Source organism: Papaver somniferum, chromosome 9 (genome assembly GCF_003573695.1).
Source record: "Papaver somniferum cultivar HN1 chromosome 9, ASM357369v1, whole genome shotgun sequence".
Taxonomy (NCBI): Eukaryota; Viridiplantae; Streptophyta; class Magnoliopsida; order Ranunculales; family Papaveraceae; genus Papaver; species Papaver somniferum.
Genome location: NC_039366.1, coordinates 19,203,081 through 19,222,029, shown reverse-complemented (window position 1 = coordinate 19,222,029; position 18,949 = coordinate 19,203,081). Strand labels below are relative to the sequence as shown.

The 18,949-nt window shown below is 37.7% G+C and overlaps 1 protein-coding gene across 1 annotated transcript; it reads left to right on the top strand.

The window, feature by feature from the left end:
• Positions 1 to 16,804: 16,804 nt before the first annotated feature.
• On the top strand, positions 16,805 to 17,967 carry LOC113311521 (amino acid permease 3-like). The gene is made up of 3 exons (XM_026560353.1): positions 16,805 to 16,931; positions 17,040 to 17,179; positions 17,314 to 17,967. The coding sequence occupies exons 1-3, from the start codon at positions 16,805 to 16,807 to the stop codon at positions 17,965 to 17,967; spliced, it is 921 nt and encodes a 306-aa protein (XP_026416138.1).
• The last annotated feature ends 982 nt before the right edge of the window (positions 17,968 to 18,949 follow it).

Sequence of the window (18,949 nt, the reverse complement as noted above, 5' to 3'; positions counted from 1 at the left end):
TGCCAAATCCGGAATATATAACACCTCTCTAATGTATTTTTCTCCATTGATAGTTTGCACGCAAATTGTACCTCTTCCTTTAGATTGAACCATGTTTCCATTCCCCGTCTTCACTAGAAAATTTACGGATGTACCCATATCCACAAACAAACTTTGTTCACCGGACACATGAGTTGTACAACCACTATCTACAAACCATAATTCAATTTTAAAAGTCTCCATAGCACCTTAACAAGCATAAAACAAATTTTGTTTTTCTTCTTTCTCTTCAGTTATACCGGCTTGTTCTTCATCTTCTTTGTATCTACAATCCTTCTTCAAATGTTCGTACTTCTTGCAATGATAATTTTTGGGTTTTCCTTTGTTCCAACAATTCTTTTCTAAATGATCATTTTTCTTGCAAAAATTACACTTTGGTAGATCACCCTTTATGTAGTTGTTAGAACTTGCTCCTCCTTTATTGTATTTTCCCTTTCCTTTGTAATTTGATGAAGAATCACCCTTTTACTCATATTTCTTCATTACTGAATTTTTTGAGTCCAGATTCATTTTAGATTGAAAAGTAATCTCAATCGACCTTTTAGTTGAACCCATAACTCTTGTGATTTCATTGTAGAATTAAAGATCTTTTGCTTCTTTCAAAACAACCACAATAGGTTCAAATTTCTCCGGTAAACAAATTAAAATCTTCTCACAATTTTTTTTCCTAGCTTTTCACCACACATCATCATTTAAATAACAATTTCAATAACTCTAGAAGAAAACTCATTTAATTTTTCATTATATTTTGTTTTTAGATTTTCAAAATCTCTTTTATTTGATTGAAGTTTCAACTCTTTTACCTTGTTGTTTCCTCCATACTCTTATTGGAGAAGATCCCAAACTTATTTAACTTTAGGTGAAGGAATTACTCTAGGAAGAATAGTGTCTCTAACTCCTTGTTGAATGTAAATGAATGCTTTATCATTCTTCTTTCTACGCTCCTTGAGCAAATATTTTTCGGGTTGTGATAAGTTTGTTGTATCTTCAATTTCTTCATACCCATTGGTCCGGGCATGTTACGCTACACCATTACTTGCAGCTTTTCTTGCTGATGCATACCTTGGAAGATACTGGACTATAGCAATTTACTCTAACCGTTTCCGATTCCTAATTTTTTTTTTACTAAATCCGCGCTTAATCCCTATCCGGCTCGTATCACCCACTAATCCGCGGGTGATTCCGCGATCGCCCTCTGAACGATCCGAATAAGGGACCGTACACGGTTGGATTTTCCAAATTCGCAACTTTGACGGATTGGACGCGGGTGACCCCTAATCCGCATTTGTCCGTCCGTTGCATGCCCCTATTTCCAGGAGAGGAATTACATCCTGTCTAGAGCCACCACCAAAAGCACAACAAAACATTTACTATTTTACTACCTTTCATTTCGGCGTTAAAACCATAGGGAATTTAGGATTAATCCTGAGGTTCAAAAACAGTCTTTTTTTTTAATAAGAAAGTAAGATTTATTCATATAAAATTAAACTGAAAGATTGTTCAGGTCACTTAGGATCATAATATCGATCCAAGTAGGCCAATTTAAATTCCATTCTACTACATCTAATTGAGGTTTTGCATAATTTGCTAAGTCATTAGCAAGGCTATTTGCATCTCTATGAGCATAGCTATATTCCCAATGTTCGAAATCAGCTAAAATAAAACGAATATCCTGAATAATATTATTGGTTGTCCACTTCACTGAGGTGTTGGATCCATTGATGGCATTCACTACATTCACACAATTCCCTTCCAGATGTACTCTTCTAATCCCTTTCCCTTTAGCCTATATATCCAACCGCTGCCAAAGCTCCCAATGCTTTTGCTTGCTCAGCATCTATTGCTTTAACTGGGGCACATCGCACACCATTGCATTTCCCTGAAAATTTCCTCACAATTAGTCCAATACCAGAGTTTATGGAACTATCTATGAATGAGGCATCAAAATTTATGTTTTCCACATTAGCTGCAGGGGGAGTCCATATATGTCTTACAGAAGAGACATTATTATTCCTAGCATTCACAATAGAAACATTGTTCTGCCATTCCTGCAAATGGTTAGCAATATTCTCAGCTATATGAGTTTCAACAATCTGTATATTCTCAAAGTTTTTTGAACATCTGGCCTTCCAGATGTGCCAAGTAACAAAACTGGTAAATTCAAATTTTTCCAAATCAACATGCCCACCATTGTTTCCTGCATTCAAGACTCCACAAAGCCAGTCATGTAAATTATAATTACTGATAGAATGATACAGGTTAACATTTACCCTATTCCAAATGTTCCTAGCCACCACACAATCAATAAAAAGATGCTGAGAGGATTCAATTCCATTATCACATAAAGGACAAGAAGTACTTTTATGCTTTGTGAATCTAGCAAGTCTCTCCTTTGTAGAAAGACATTTGTGCAGAACCTTCCACATGAAATGTTGTATCCTAGGAGGTAGTTTAAGTTTCCAGAAATATTTCCAATTGACAGCTAAATTGTTCTTAGTAGGACTAACAATAATGGACTCATTTAAGATAACCTTGTAAGCAGATTTAACAGTAAAATGCCCATTATGAGTAGGAGACCATCTAATCTTATCACATCCATTGAAAGGTATTTTAATGCTCAAAATTTCCTTGACAGTATCCTCATCAAAGAGAGTTTTAACTGTGTCTATTTTCCAGGAATGTGTCTCACTATCTATAAGCTGGCAGACATGTTGCATATTTGTAGAAAACTTTCTAGTGTCAGGGTGGGTAATTCTATTTGGTAGTCAATTGTCTTTCCAGATAGAAATTTTCTCTCCATTACCAACTTCCCACACATAATGTGTTTTAACAATATCAAGCCCTTGACATATACCTTTCCAGATCCATGACCCATGTGAAGAAACATCACTTAAAGGATTAATGTTACTAAAATACTTGCAACATAAGATTTTAACCCACAATTCATCTTGCTGGTTTACCATTCTCCAGGCAAGTTTTGTTAACAAATAAAGATTTAGAATGTCAGTTCTTTTGATATTAAGACCTCCTAGACACTTTGGAAGAGCAACATCAAGCCATCTTTTAGGGTAGACACCTCCACCTTTCTCATCCTTACCCCACTGCAAATTCATTTGGGCAGAATCCATCTTGTAAGTGATCTCTCTTGGCATAGGGAAAACAGCAAGGTGATGGTTAGCCATGTTGCTTAAAACAGATTGGATGAGGACAGTTCTACCAGGTGGGGTAACAAATTTTCCTTTCCAAGTAGAGATACGACCCTTCTAATTATCAACTAAGTGAGAAAAGGATTGAGACTTTTTCCTTTGAAGCATTAATGGAACTCCTAGATATTTCTCTTGTAAAGCCATTCTCTTAATATGAAGGATATCAGAAATGGTGTTCTTAGTATTACCTGGCACTCTAGGGCTGAAAGCAACAACATATTTGTCAAAATTAACTACTTGGCCAGAAAACTTACTGAATTGATCTATGATAGTAGCTAGGTGGTTGGCTTCTTGGATTCTAGCTTTTATGAACACTAAACAATCATCTGCAAAAAATAGGTGAGTGATGGGAGGAGCATCTTTAGTAACTTGGAAACCATGGATCATATTGGAATATTCACCAGTTCTAAGAGCCCTAGAAAAGGCTTCCATACAGAGGATAAAAATGTAGGGAGATAAAGGATCCCCCTGCCTAAGTCCTCTTTGGGGATAGTAAATCTTACCAGGAGCACCATTTAGTAAAATAGAGGTGGACACAGTAGTAATACACTGCTCAATCAAAGCACACAAGTTGTCAGAAAACCCAAGAGCTTTAAAATTGGAAATTAAAAAGGACCATTCAACCCTGTCAAAAGCTTTGGACATGTCAAGCTTAATAGCAATGCCTCCATCTTTGGCTTTAGTGTTCTTCAGAGAGTGAATCATCTCATGGGCAATCACTATATTATCCTGTATGAGTCTACCAGCAACAAAAGCAGTTTGGTTTGGGGCAATGATTTTGCTTAAAATCCTTTTAAGTCTAGAAGCTAAGATCTTAGATATGATTTTATAGGACACGTTGCATAAACTAATTGGTCTGAAATCAATAGGATGCTTAGGACAATCAGATTTAGGAATAAGAGTAATGAAGTTGTGGTTAAGTTGTTTTAAAATATGTTTTGGTTGAAAGAAGGATCTAACCATATTAACAACATCTTGACCCACAGTATCCCACATAATCTGGTAGAAACCTGCAGGGAAACCATCAGGACCAGGGGAAGACCAAGGTTTCATATTAAAAACAATGTTTTTAACTTCTTCATAAGTAGGGCATTCAGTAAGCATGTAATTATCATCCTGAGTTATGCATGGAGTGACATTATTCAGATAAGAATTAGGCCTATCTGGATTAGTAGTTTTACTCATACTCGAAAAATGATGTAACAACTCATCAGCAATATCCTCTCTATCAGTAAGCCAATCACCAGTTCTACTTTGAAGAGTGTCAATTTGGGTCCTTTTCCTTCTAAAATTAGCTTTATGATGGAAATAAGAAGTGTTCCTATCATCCAATCTTATATTATCATCTCTATTTCTCTGTTTCCAGAAATCCTCTTCAGCTTGGTACCAAAATTTAAGCCTATCAGTTAATTCTTTAACTTGAGTACTATTTTCACTAGACATGTTCCTAGTCATAACAGACAGTTGGGCTTCTATTCTGGAAATATGAGTACTGATATTACCAAAGTGGTTATGATTCCAGTCCTCAAGGATGTACTTTGTATCAGACAAATTATTAGAAAATCTAAAGGCAAAAGAGCCATTAACATTAGCACCCCAATTATCCTTAATAACAGCAGAACAATTAGCATCATTCAACCAGACTTTGTTAACTCTAAAAGATTTTTTAGTTGGATTATCCATTTTAGATGTTACTAGCATGATAAAACAATGGTCACTACCTAGAGTAGTTAAGTGATATGTTATAGCATTAGTGAAGGACTGAAACCAATCTAGGGAGGCACAAGTTCTGTTAAGTCTTTCTAGGATTAGATCCTCTCCTTCTCTTATATTTGTCCAAGTGAAAGGGTTTCATATATAGTTCATGCTATGAATACCTCTAATATGATATTAAATTGTTGTAATAATCTATTTCAGACCGAGAGGGAATATTACCACCTTCTTTTTCATCACTACTTAAAATGAAGTTTAAATCACCAATTAAAATCCAGCTGTTATTATGATTGTGTCTAACATCATCTATGTATTGCCACTGAATATTCCTATCATTATCATTTAAAGCACCATATATGAAAGTAACCAGAGAAGCAGTATTCATGGAATCCAGTTTAACTAAACAATTTATGATGTTGACATTGATATCCAGGACAGTAAGCTCAACTCCATCTTTCCACATCAAGCAGAGACCCCCAGATAAACCAATGGGATTATGGAAGATAATGTTGGGGAATTTAAACCTAGCAGTTAAGAACTGCATCCTTTTGAGCTGGTTTTTAGTTTCGGACAAGAAGATTATATCAGGGTTATTGGATCTAATGAGGTTTTGAAGATGATTTCTAGTGTCTTTGTTACCAAAGCCACAAATATTCCAAGACAAAACTTTCATACTGTGGTAATTTTTCCTAATCAGCAAACCCCAATTTTTTCTAGAAGCAATTATGCAATGCAGTTTAAAAAAGGAATAGCAAAACTTATGAAAATTAAAATATACCTTAATTTCCTCCGTAGTGCTTCCAGGTTGCTTGCCCATTTGTGTGATTCTAGTTGTTGTCAGTGCCTCTGAGTTCACATCATTGTTACTTTGACCTTCTCCACCTTTTAAAAATCTTTGTCTTTTCCCCATTCTACCACCTTCATCTTCAGCTTCTGCTATGTTCTGAGTGATAACTATCTTACCATCAACTGGAGGCACAAAAGGAGCTGCTTTAACACTTCTTCTTACTACAAATTTAGGAACTCGCTTTGGAACGGTGGAGAAGAAGACTTTTCCTGTGATGGAGCAAACAATGACGATGAACTCAGATGGAACTAGTGCTTTAACAAGCAATAAAACAACAGCTGCAAACTCAATAATCAACACTGGATACCCTGCAAACGCTATTTTTGGGACAAGACAATCTGTAAACACAAAGAGGAATGAAAAATTTGTTAGTCATTTCAAATTTTAAAACCTAATAATTGAGGATCTAAATCAAAAAACTTTCAATAACCCAGAGAAATCAAGTATAAGAAAAAGAGGAAGACAAAGAAAAACTTGGTAAATTTTTTAGATGAATCACTGATGCATTTAGAGAGGGAAAAGGAGACTTTGGAAAAATGAGTCAACTCAGTTCATCCACCGATTTGCAGAGCTAGAAGAGAGATGGTAAACTTGGTAAATTTTCAAAAACAGTCAAGCCTTGCTTGATTTACCATAGGAGTTGCCCATATCTACATGGGTAGATGGTAAACATGAAACAGTAATAACTAATAAGACAGTAAAAATTTGGGGGTAAATAAATATCCTGAAACCCTAGTCCTCCCTTTTACCCATCACATTCCAAACGCAAATGAAATTATACATTCTTTTGGGCCGCAAGGTGAAAAGCCCAAAGAAACTTCAAAAAATCAGATCGGGGGATTACAATCTCTCTGTTCTCTAAATTGTGAAATGAAAAATCTTTGAGGAGACGATTATTTCCAGATTAAGGGAAGGAGGAAGGAGATCAAGAACACAAGAAGAAGATATGGAAGTAGTAACTGTTGTAAGAAGAAGAGTTAACGGATCCAAATTGTTTGAGTTCTTACTTAAGAAAGACTGGTAGGCAGATTTGGATAAATCGGTGATTTGGTATGGGTAGACTCGGAAATTGGGTTTTCATTAGCAATATCTACTGGTTTATATCTTGGTAGGCAGATCTCAATCCCAAGCAAATAAATTCAAAGAAGCAATTGTTGATCTGGAAGCACCCTCGCTGATCTTGTCGGAAACAACAAGTTTTTTGGGGTGTTGTGTTAGCTACATAGATCTGCAATCCTTCAGAAACTGCTGACGCTGTTGTGGCTGATTCCTTTCAATACTTTGTTTTTATTCTGGTTACTTTGGTATTATGGCAAATGGCAGAACACAACAGATGAAGCAAATGGAAAATTGTGAACTTAGAGAGGAATTGCGGTCATCAAAGATATCTTCAACACAACAGATGAGTCAAATGGAGAAGCTATGAAACTTAGAGAGGAATTGAGGATCTCAAAGATGATCTTCAGAGAGGAATTTGATGACCTCGCAGATGATTTGCAATCAGCATGGAAGAGGTCAAATTTGGATTTGGATTTCACGACAAGGTGATTCTTCCATATAATCTAAGGGCTGTAGTTATTTTGATTGTTTGTATAAACCATAGGGTTATTCAAATTTTATTGGGTTACCTGCTTAAGCTCTATGTGTTAGTTGTATTCATCTTGCCAGAACAGTGTGTGTCTTAATTGAATAGTTAATTGCTTGCTGAATTTTGGTGGTTAAGTTTTAGTTACATCGGCTTGTAGTTCTTAATTTGTGTAACATAATTGTTTCGTGTATGTCTATTGTGATACATGCGTGTCTTTGCAATGTGTATTGTATGTACTAGGTTCGAGGAGAAGCTAATTAAAATGGGATGCAAGGACAAGTGATTGAGGCTAATGCTACAGAGGAGGCGGCAAGTAGATAAGTAGAAGGAAATGGAGTAATTGAAAAAAAAACATGTCCTGTATTGACTAAGATGCTTGATGCTGCTTTAGAAGGTTAAGATCTTATGCTAATGTTACTTTGATGTTAATATCTTTTCTGTGAGAGCTTTCTGTTCATCTCTTATCTGGTCCTTTTGTTGAATTAGTTGGATTGTTCTTTGTTGTTGTGTAAGCTTATCTATTGAGAAAGTCAAGTGATTCAAAATGTATCATAGGTATATTAAGTTGATTCGAATGTGCTGTTTCTATTGTTTAAGCTTCTTAATGACGGCTGTTTACAGATGCTATTTGTTGGTTTTTGGTCTTGTACTACTTTTGCAGTTGGAAATTTCTTTGATAAATGTTTTTGTTTGGTTAGATAGTAAAGTTAGTTGTCACATAGTTGTGTAGTTGCAACTCAAGTTAAATTATATTGATTATTGATGGAACCTGATTGACCTGTAGGTGCTGGATAATCCATTGTCACCAGGTTTGGACGGCGGAGGAGAGATATCATGCATCCTAGCATCTTTAAAGGGAATGCCAATGAAGGTCTCTGTTTCTCTTGGTTTGTTAATTTCAGAATTGAGTGAAGACTCATGGAAAGGAAAAGTGATCACCTTCAGTACAGATTCTCAACTTCACAAGATCAATGGCAATAGTTTGCAGTTGCAGACAAAATTCATTAGAGGGATGGAATGAAGGAACTTCAGATGATTAACAGGCTTTTTGTGTTCAGAGACATGGAGTTCAATCAAGCTTCAAGGAAGCAGAGATATGGGAACAATGAGGCTCCGCAAAATGAATGGGGGACGGACTACCAAGTAATATAACAGAACTTCAGAGCCATGAGGTACATGAAGGTGCCATAAATTGTGTTTTTGAATTTTAGAGACTCCAAGGCGACACCAGTTCTGGGATGTGAGAGTGATCTGCAACCCATTACCGTAATGGAAAGAGCAATCTCTGGCGCTGAATGCAGCGAATCACTGTAGTTGATCAATTATACTTTATGTTTTTCATGTTAAAGCTGAAATTTTCTTTGTAGAATCAGAACAACGAACAACTAGTGTGTTTTTTCCTTTCCCTTTATCAATAAAATTTAGAAATCAGAGTTGTCAGTAACTTATTAATGCATTCCTTGGTGATAATACTGATTAATATATGTATAGCATTTACACCATGAAACGAAGTGAACATATTTGGTCATAAATCTGAGCTAGCTTTTCTTGTATAGCTTCTCGTTCAGATGAAATATTCGCTTCCGCATTCTTTATCTGAGCCTTCACCTCTGCAGTTTCTTTGTCAAGCTCTACTCTTCTTGCCCACAGACTAACATACTTCAGTTGTTCTGAATCCAATTCTTGTTCATGTCTCTCAATGTCTTTATCTAACCTCCAATATTTTTTAACTTTGTTAAATTTCTGACGAAGCCATTTTGTATTAAATTGCAAGGTTTCAGAAACTTTAATGTCTCCTTCCCAACTGTCCAGAAATAGTTCACTCAGTTCTGCAACTGGCATACTTTCTACTGCAGAGATGTTCTTCAATAGTCTAACCACAAGCATAAGCAGTATAGCATCGTTACACTTGATGACATTTCTAGTTGCCATATGCCCATACTTGTTGGAGATACTCTTATATAAATTTTCATACTCTTTTGGGATCTCGAAGTTCTCCACAAATTCAAATCCTTCAGTTTGGTACATAGTGGACGACGACGTGGCTTCAACAGATTCCTCGACAGGCTCAACAAACTCAAGGGATTCAACTGTCTCAGTTTGCACTTCAGAACAATATAACAATGTTTGTTTGTTGACAAATTTGTCTTGCGAGCACTTCATACTAGTCATGGGTATGGCATTCTCATTATCTTTTGTGGCGGGTTCCTGCACCGGGAAGACAGTGCAAGCAGGCATCACATTAGATCTACCTCCAGAAGACTTTACTGATAGAGGCTCAGACTTATAACGTTGAACTGCCTTTGCTTCCGAAGGAACAGATTCTCTAGGAATCATCTTCCTCTTTTTGGTTGGAGAGACAGGAGCCTGTAAAGTCTGGAAGGATTAAATAGAAAATACGAGAAGATATCTGATAATGTGTGTCTGTATGTGAGCGAGAGAGGGGAAGAGAATGTGAACTAAACAAGTTTCTGCAGTATTGTACAGAGAAAGCAACAGGTCTTATGCAATTATGTTATTTTGTAGAAAAGGGTCTATAAACTGAAACAAAATCGAACGAGACGAACACACCATCAAATCCTGAGAACCTGCCACGTTACCACCCATTCTGAACTTCAACTCCTCAAGCTCACAGTAGTAACGGTTTGCATCCTTCCAAAAGCGAGCTGCATCTTGTTGGTATTGAGCTAATTCTCCAACTATGTCCTTAATGACATCTTTCATACCCTGCACCATACCCAGCAACCCTTCATAATGGCCAGCTATCACCTGAACAAAGGCAAGGAAGGTTTAAAGAAATCACGCACCTGAGAAATTACAAACAGAAAAGAAGAAGCAACGAACAAGTTGTTACCTCAGGAACATGCAAACCAAGAGGAAGACCAATCACACGGTTACCCTCCGGATTTGGGATGTTGAAACTACGAGTCTGCCCACCAGCAACATTAACAGTAATCTGCCAGGGAGGAAAATCGCCTAGATCTAAAGGGCGGAAACTGTTGTTCACAAATCCATGATTCATTTTCTGAGAAGGAGGAAAGTAAGGCCAGATATCCTGGATTAAAAAAAAGCAAAAACGTTCAAAGGTCATAGTAAATTAGGATTGCAGTTAGGGTGTGAGCGTTGGCATGCTCATCACGTATCCTCAACAGTCATGGAATATGAAACAAGAGACCAAGACTCAGCCTAACGGAAGTACTAAAATGTTCAATAAATGATAAGAATAGCGGCATTGTTCCCTGTTCCAAGTGAGAATTAGCACCAATTGGCGGCTGCATCCGGAAACACACATGAATCATATACACCAAAAGATTCAATTACATTAACAAGGTGTAAGTACTAGAGATTGGTTACCTACTTGATATGTTGGTGGTGGTGGAAGTGGTGGTCTCATGGCTAACGGCATCATTTCCTGTTCAAATTGTGAAGTAGCAGCACCACCAGTTGGCGGCTGCATCTGACAACACGGTTCTACTTGATTTGGCTCCTTCATCATCATCTCATTATTCTGAATCAAAAACAACGAAATAAAATGATGAAAATTGAATTGAAATGGAAACCAAGAGAGTAAAAAGTTCTCACCTGAAAAGGGTCTACAGTAGAAATCTGCTTTGTCCCAGGGTACGGACCAAGTATACTAGGAAGCTGAGGGCTAAATGAAGAAAAACGGCGGTGAGACTGAAGTGGTGGAGGTGGTGGTCGTGGTGGAACCATGGTTGGACTTCCTTCTCTCTGCATTTGAAGGGAATTATAAAGGTTTATAAAAGAATTTGGGTTTTGAGGTGGTGGAGATGGTGAAGAAGGTGGAGTTTCAGGTGGTGGTATCGGTGGAACCCTGATTGAACTTCTCTCTTCTTTTCAAAGGAATTATAAAGGTTTATAAAAGAATTAGGGTTTTGAGGTGGTGGAGAGGTTGGAGTTTCAGGTGGTGGTGGTGGTGGAACCCTGATTGAACCTCTATCTCTCTTCATCTGAAAGGAACAACAGAGGTTTATAAAAGAATATGGGTTTTCAGTTGGCTGAGATGGTGCATAAGGTGAAGATTCAGGTGGTGAAGGCGACGGTGGTGAAGGAGGTGGGGGAATTCCAAATGATGGTGGTGGTTGTGCTAGTCTTCTTTGGCATCAATTTGGTAAAGTTGGCGGGCTGGTGAAGATCCCGTTGCCCTTTTTAGGTGTTTATACCGATATGGATCGACTGGAATGAACGGCATTTTTTTTGGGGCCTAATATTAAGAGAATCGTTAAGCCGGTGTGAACCATCTCTAGCCAAATGGTTTCGCTTTCACGGCTTGATCGGTTTATGTGCGGCTAGTTCGTCTGAATCCGATAACGGACGAGAATAATTGAGAAGTCACCGGACTCACCACCATTTTTTTTTCCCTGAAGTGGGAACCCTCTTTGTTGGAATGGGAACCTTATATTAGAATAAGAAAACTAGTGTCCCGCAAATGGAATGAAAGGAAGAATTCAGACTAATAGCCTTAGGAAATACTATTTACAAAGTTATTTCTAAATTTATGGCAAATAGAATAAAAGGAATGTTGTGTAAGATTCTTTCTCCGTTTCAATCGGCATTCATTCCAGGAAGATAAATTTCAGATAATATAATAATGGTGCATGAACTTATTCACACCATGAGAAGAAAAGAAGGGGAAAATGGTCTTATGGGTCTAAAAGTTGATATGTCGAAAGTCTTTCATAGAGTAGAATGGAAATTCCTCATTGCCATTATGAAAAAAATGGGTTTTTCTGAATTTTGGTGCAATTTAGTGTTTCAATGTATTTCTTCTACTACCCTGTAAGTTTTGCTTAAACCTTCTAGAGGTCTGCGGCAGGGAGATCTTGTATAGAAGCCTTATCAAGAACCATTATCCATGCTGAATCGATTGGTCTTCTAAAAGGAATAAAAATTTGTAGAAATGCTACGTCAGTTAGCCACCTTCTGTTTTTTGACGATTGTTCAATCTTTTGTGAGGCAAATAAAACTACGAGTACTAACTTAGTTAAAATGTTCTCCGATTTTGGTGAGGTTTCGAGGAAACTAATAAATCTTAGTAAGTTTGGTGTTTTCTTTAGTCCTACAACTGACCCTTCTTTGAAGTTAGAGATACAACAAATCTTAAGAGTGCAATCTATCCCCTTGCATGATATATATCTAGGAGCACCTTTATTTACGAATAAATCTAAGATAAAAAGTTTTGAACCATTTGTAGAAATAATGCTTAATAGACTGGTTGGGTGGAATGGTAAAGACCTTAACACAACAGGAAAATCTTTCATGATAAAAATGGTTACCTCTTCGGTAACTGTTTCCCAGATGAATTGTTTTAAAATTCCTAAGGAAATCTGTATAAAATTAAGCAATATCCAGAGAGATTTTTGGTGGGTAAAGAACGAAAAAGGAAAAAATGACAAGGAAAAAAATAGGTGTATTAAAAAGCTTTGGAGGCTATTTTCAAATCTCGAACTGAGAGAGGAATGGGGTTTGAAAATCTAGAAAATTTTAACCTGGCCATGTTAGCAAAGACGGGGTGGAGGTTGAAGGAAAATCCATATTTTCTTTGTGCTAAAGTATTAAAGGCTAATTACTACCCTGATACTCATATTCTCCGTATGAAAACTAAACCAAAACAGAGAGGCATCTGAGTTCGGAAAGGTATCTTAGATGGTGTGGAACAAATTCAAAAGTATTGCTTCTTGAAAGCAGGTAGAGGAACTAGGATTAATGCCTGAAATGATTACTGGATTCCAGAAATAAATCCTCCAATACAAAAGCCAAGTACGGGAGATGAAGATATAACTATAGTGAGCTAACTGATTACTGATAGGAAAACTTGGGACATGAACATTTTGAAAAAAATGTTTTTGATCAAAAAACTATAAACTGTATTCTCAAAATTAACCTTACTCTTCAAGATGAAGATACTTTTGAATGGGCTCTAAATTTTAAAGGTAAAATTACAATGAAATATTTGTAAAACAAAATTAATTTTATGGGTGATAATAGCAAGGATTGGAGTCAAATTTGGAATCTGAAAGTCCCCGTCTCTGTTAAACGTTTGTCTGGAAAGCAGCAAATGCTATTATACCAAATAGTGTGAGGGTAGTTGTAGTCATTCCTCCTCATATAAATACTACCTGTACTCTTTGCAATAGTAGTGAGGAATCTCTAACTCAACTTTTTCTGACCTGCAACTTTTCAAAACAGGTTTGGATGCACTTAAATTTTAGTATGGATTAGGTGGTTGAAAATAGTATTATTTTTCATGATTGCTAAATACTTGGTTCTCAACTACTAATAGAAATGGTTTTGTGTTGAGCTGGCCTGAATTTTGCAGCATCATTACCTAGCACATCTGGAAATCAAGATGTGATTGGAATTTTAGAAAGAAAAAACAAAATAGTGCGTCTACAGCGAATAAGCTAGTAAAATTCATAAATAGAATTTCTAGTATAGTTGCTCCAAATTACAACATAACTCAAGCTTTGTACTACAATCCTATGAAAGACGACTGTCTTAACATTTGTACTCCTGATACTAGAACGAATGAAACAAAACTGGTTTACAAATTCAATATTGCCTTGACAATGATGAATCTTACTTCCTCTTCTGGTATTGGCATAACACGTATTGATTTTGCAGGTTTCACCATTGAAGTCAGGGGATCTACCTTCAAATACAGTACTAGAGAGGAGTTAGAAAAGAGGAGCAGAAACAACTTTCCACCGGGCAACATAATGGAGTGTTCATGAAGTATCTTTCCATAGTGATTCCTTGCTTACTTTGATGCTGCTCAAAGGAATGTATGTTGAAGCTAGGAATCTTAGATATTCCACTAGTAACGACTTCCAAAGAAACAACTTAGATCTTATTAACTAAAATTTCAGAACTTATGTGAACTTCTAGATTTGGTGTAATGTGGGCAGCTAACACGGCAGCCTATTGTAATATTTACATGTTCCCAGTAACTTATGTGAACTTCATGATAGTGATGCCTTGATCGCCCTGAGTCATCGCCTGATTGTTCGGCATACGATACAATCTTAGAACGAGTTGACCTTGAGGTATCCCCTCGTTTGGGGTTTGGGACTGCGAGGTTCTCGGCTTCACAGTTGGTTTTAACTTCTTGGATCTGGTCTTTATCTCGCCGATGTTTGGGATCAATATCCGACGATCCCTCGGATGAGCTATCCTCGCGGTCGAGTACACCTCTGCTTCCCTTGGGGAGGCAATCCGATGTTTCCTTGTTGGAGGTGTCAGGGATGTTAATTCGTTCGTCATCTTGTAAATGTTCAAAGGGGTTTTCCTCCTCTGGGACCTCCTTGACAGCAGCGAGTAGAGCCTTCTTTTTTGCTTTTCTCTTAATTTTGCGGTTTCTCCGCTCAAGCCTTCTGTTTCGCCTTTCTAGTTTCTCCATTCTCTCACCCTGATCTTCTTGATCTTTCAGGATGGCCGCGATGGTAGCGTTGGCATCGCCGAGGTCTGAAGGGTTTCCCTTCTTGGCCTCATTATTCGTTGTTTGCCTTGGCAAACGATTCAACCCTCCCGGTTGAGTCATATGGACATCATCATGCATCTCCAAGGGGCTTCCCTCGCCTTCGGAGCTAGAATTATCAGTTAGTCCTTCCCGATACTGGTCATCGGGTTGTCCCTCTCCCGGGACTTCGCCATTCTTCAGGGCCTTTCCTGGCTCCATATCGTCGAGTCCTTCTGATTGGACTCCGCCGTTTTCTCCTTGGATCCTGCAAGTAGATCATCGCGTCACCATTACCTTCCCTGCAATATATGCAATAACACTTAATTTGCCTTTTCTTCAGAAAAGTGGGACCCTAGGTTTGCAGGTCACGTGCAATTACTAAGTCATAGTTCAGACTGGTCAGTTTAGTACAGGAAGACTTTGCAGTATACTTTGGAGACATGTGAAAACGTCAAAACATTCCCTCTTTGCACGAGATGTTAATAATGAAGAAAAGGTGTTTTATCAGTTCTCTCTTTTCGAGAGAGATACCTCTTTCAACACGTTATACCTCTTTAGGGAAAAATCAAATTATGACGATTAAGCATATTTTCCCATTCTAGGAATTATTTCTCATCATCTTTTAGCTTTTGATTTTGAACAAACTTTGGGTTTGATGAATGATTATGTACTCGTTAATCCTTACCCTTGGCTTAGATTTAGGTTCTTAAGAAGGAGATATTGGACTTTGTTGAGTTTGATGAAAAACATCATGAAATTTGTCTTTTCAACTCTCATAAGGTGATATCTTCCTTATATAGTTTACTGACTAGTATTTCTTCCCGGCTCTCTCATGGAGGAGATCGTATGAACACCGAAGTCTTTGAAACTTCATTTTTACTCCGATCTACAACTCTCCTGAGCTCCTTGAGGAAGGTATAAAAAATATTTGAAATAACAAGAAATCTTAAAGAAAATCAGTAAAAAACGCAGATCTGTTAATCTTGAGGTTCTTCTGGACTTCTCAGATCGTGAAGATCATGTTTGAGTCCGATCTCTACTCATTCATCTCAAAAGAAATCTACTTTGTAGTGTGAAAAACACTTTTGTCATGGATATTATGAAAACAATATAGGGTTGTTATTAGGGAGGTAGATCAGATCTTCATACCTCCCTGTTTCTAGCGCCAAAATGTAGTTGAATCTTTTCTGATGACTACATCCAAGTGAAATGAAATACTCAAAACTACTAAAACATACAAGATTCAACTATGAACAATATGTAAATAGCATGAAATGTAAAGATTGACACAAGCATATAACGTGGTTCGGCCATGAAGACCTACGTCCACGGGAAAGAAAATGTTTTCTTATTAATTATAAGGTCTTACCCTTGAAAGAGTTACAAATCTCTTCTAGATTTCTCACTTTCTCTCTATCTAGATCTCTCTCAGGAATTCTCTGTAGAAAGACCATCTAAGATTACATAAGTTGTCCATCTCCTTCTACATGGACTGGTATTTATAGGTAAAATAAACTCGTGGTGGTCTGATCGTCCGAGTTCGATGAGCTGTCTTCCATCGTCCTGGCTGCCTCGGACGGGCTCTATACTATCCTTCGTGATGGCTAGTCTGGTTCTTCCTCCGAGTAGTCTCACTCTCCTTCACCTCGTGTTGCTCTTATAAGGAGAACCTCACGCTCTGTCACCTCTGGGTAGTAGTATAGATCGTCCGAGTCTTCCGTCACGATGCAGGTCTTTCCATGTCTTGTTCTTATCCTTCATTAAATGCGGTCCTGCTTTTTAGACTTGACCGTCTGAGAAGATTATACCTTTCCTTACACGCGTCGTTCATGCGGCGCTGGTGCAGTTGTCTCGATTCAGACAAACCCTCCTTTTTAGAGGATGATTCGATGCTCTCATCTCATCGTATTATCATGTAATCATCCATTGAGATGCTGACACGTGGCCGTCGAGTATTTTACCCACACAATCAAATTTCATGGCTACCAAAGGTTGCTGCAGTCATGTCATTTACTTATTTTGGGATCGGAATGGGTCTCGGAATCGCTAAAGTGGCAGGTTAGCCAATATATAGTTCCTTTTTGTGATTCTTTTTCTTTTTCTAGTTATTGGTTTCATATTTATATTAAAATTGCTGAAATCTGCATACTTTATTCTTTTGTTTAGAAAACGGGAAATTCAAAGGAAGTCTGAACGGAATTAACATTGGTACGGCAACTCAAGCCCAAAAGATATGGAGGAAATCCCAAGCACTTGGAAATATTGCTTTTGCTTACTCGTATTCGACGATCCTAATCGAAATTCAGGTACAAATTATTTTTTTACTTATGCTAACTGCACCTCTTTAGTCTTTATTACTAGGAAAAATAAATCACTGCTTTATTTTGTATGTTGTCCATCTAAAAAATACCTTCCAACTGTGTTTATTTGGCACAAACAGGACACATTAAAAGCACCACCATCAGAAGCTAAAACTATGAAGAAAGCAAGTTTATTCAGTGTTTCAACTACAACGATCTTCTACATGCTTTGTGGATGTATGGGCTATGCGGCATTCGGTGACATGGCACCAGGAAACCTTCTAACCGGGTGTGGGTTCTACAATCCATATTGGTTGGTCGATATTGCCAACGTTGCAATTGTAATTCACCTTGTTGGAGGTTACCAAGTCTATTGCCAGCCCTTATTTGCCTTCATCGAGAAATGTGCAGCAACTAAATGGCCAAAGAGTGATTTCGTCAACGAAAACTTTCAAGTACCTATCCCAGGATGCCGCCCTTACAATCTCAACCTATTCAGAGTTGTTTGGAGAACATTATTTGTAGTGCTAACTACACTTATATCGATGCTTCTTCCGTTCTTCAATGATGTTATTGGGATTATTGACGCATTTTCGTTCTGGCCGTTAACTGTTTATTTCCCGGTGGAGATGTACATATCACAGAAAAAGATACCCAAGTGGAGACCCAAATGGCTTTTCCTTCAACAACTTAGCGCCATTTGTTTAGTAATCCCAATTGCAGCTACAGCCGGCGCAGTGGCAGGTGTCGTCGCTGATCTTAAGGTTTATCATCCCTTCAAATCTAACTATTGATGATCGGCGTTCATCATTGGCTCAAGAAAAGGAACCGTCCGCTGACTGAGAGAAATCGGCCACCGAGTCTAGGCACTCACCAAGTTGTAGTTCCCTGTTCATAACAATATTAAAAGTTCCTACGGTTGGTATTTCGCATCAAATGTTGCATTTTACTCTTTTTGTTGCAGTAGTCCGTGTGTATTAATTAATTTGTGTAGGTATTTATGTGGAAATCAAGTACTATATGGTTCTCTTAACCAATCTGTTCCCTTGTTCAATATTAACACAGGACTTGCACCATAAAATCCCTTCAAATCTAATTATTAAACCACACTCTTTCTTGAGGAAGAAAGCTGATAGGGTGAGGAGATTTTGAACGAAGCCAATGGTAACAGTCTTTAACAGTGAAAGAACCTGAAGAAGAAGCACCCAACCACACTCTATAATCAGCTTCAGAAACGTCAGAAACTGGGCATTCCTCAAGGAGAAGCAATAAGTCGGGTAATTCGAGAATGACGTGGTCTTGAATTCGACGGGTAATTCCCAAATTCCAGACCACGCCACTATCGTCCACAATTCTAACATCAGCTACCGTTGCATCTTGATTTCCGACCACTTCAAACACTGTTGGGAACCTGATCTTTAGAGGAATTTGGAGCACCCAATTGTCATGCCAAAAACTCGTATGAGTCCCGTCTCCCACCTGCAGTTTGTAGTTAGTTTTGTAAAGATCAAGAAATTTGATTATCCCTTTCCAGACGCAACATCCATAAGGATCTTTGACATTCTTTGAGCACCAACCAAGAGGATCCTCTCCATACTTCTCGGAAATGATGATACGCCAAAGAGCCGTTTTTTCGCTACCAAATCTCCACAACCATTTCATAATTAGAGAAGTATTTAGAGTTTGTAGATCTTTCACACCGAGACCACCATACTCCTCCTCACAAATCACAACCTCTCATAAAACCAAATGAGTTTTGTGGTTGTCCTCCTTATC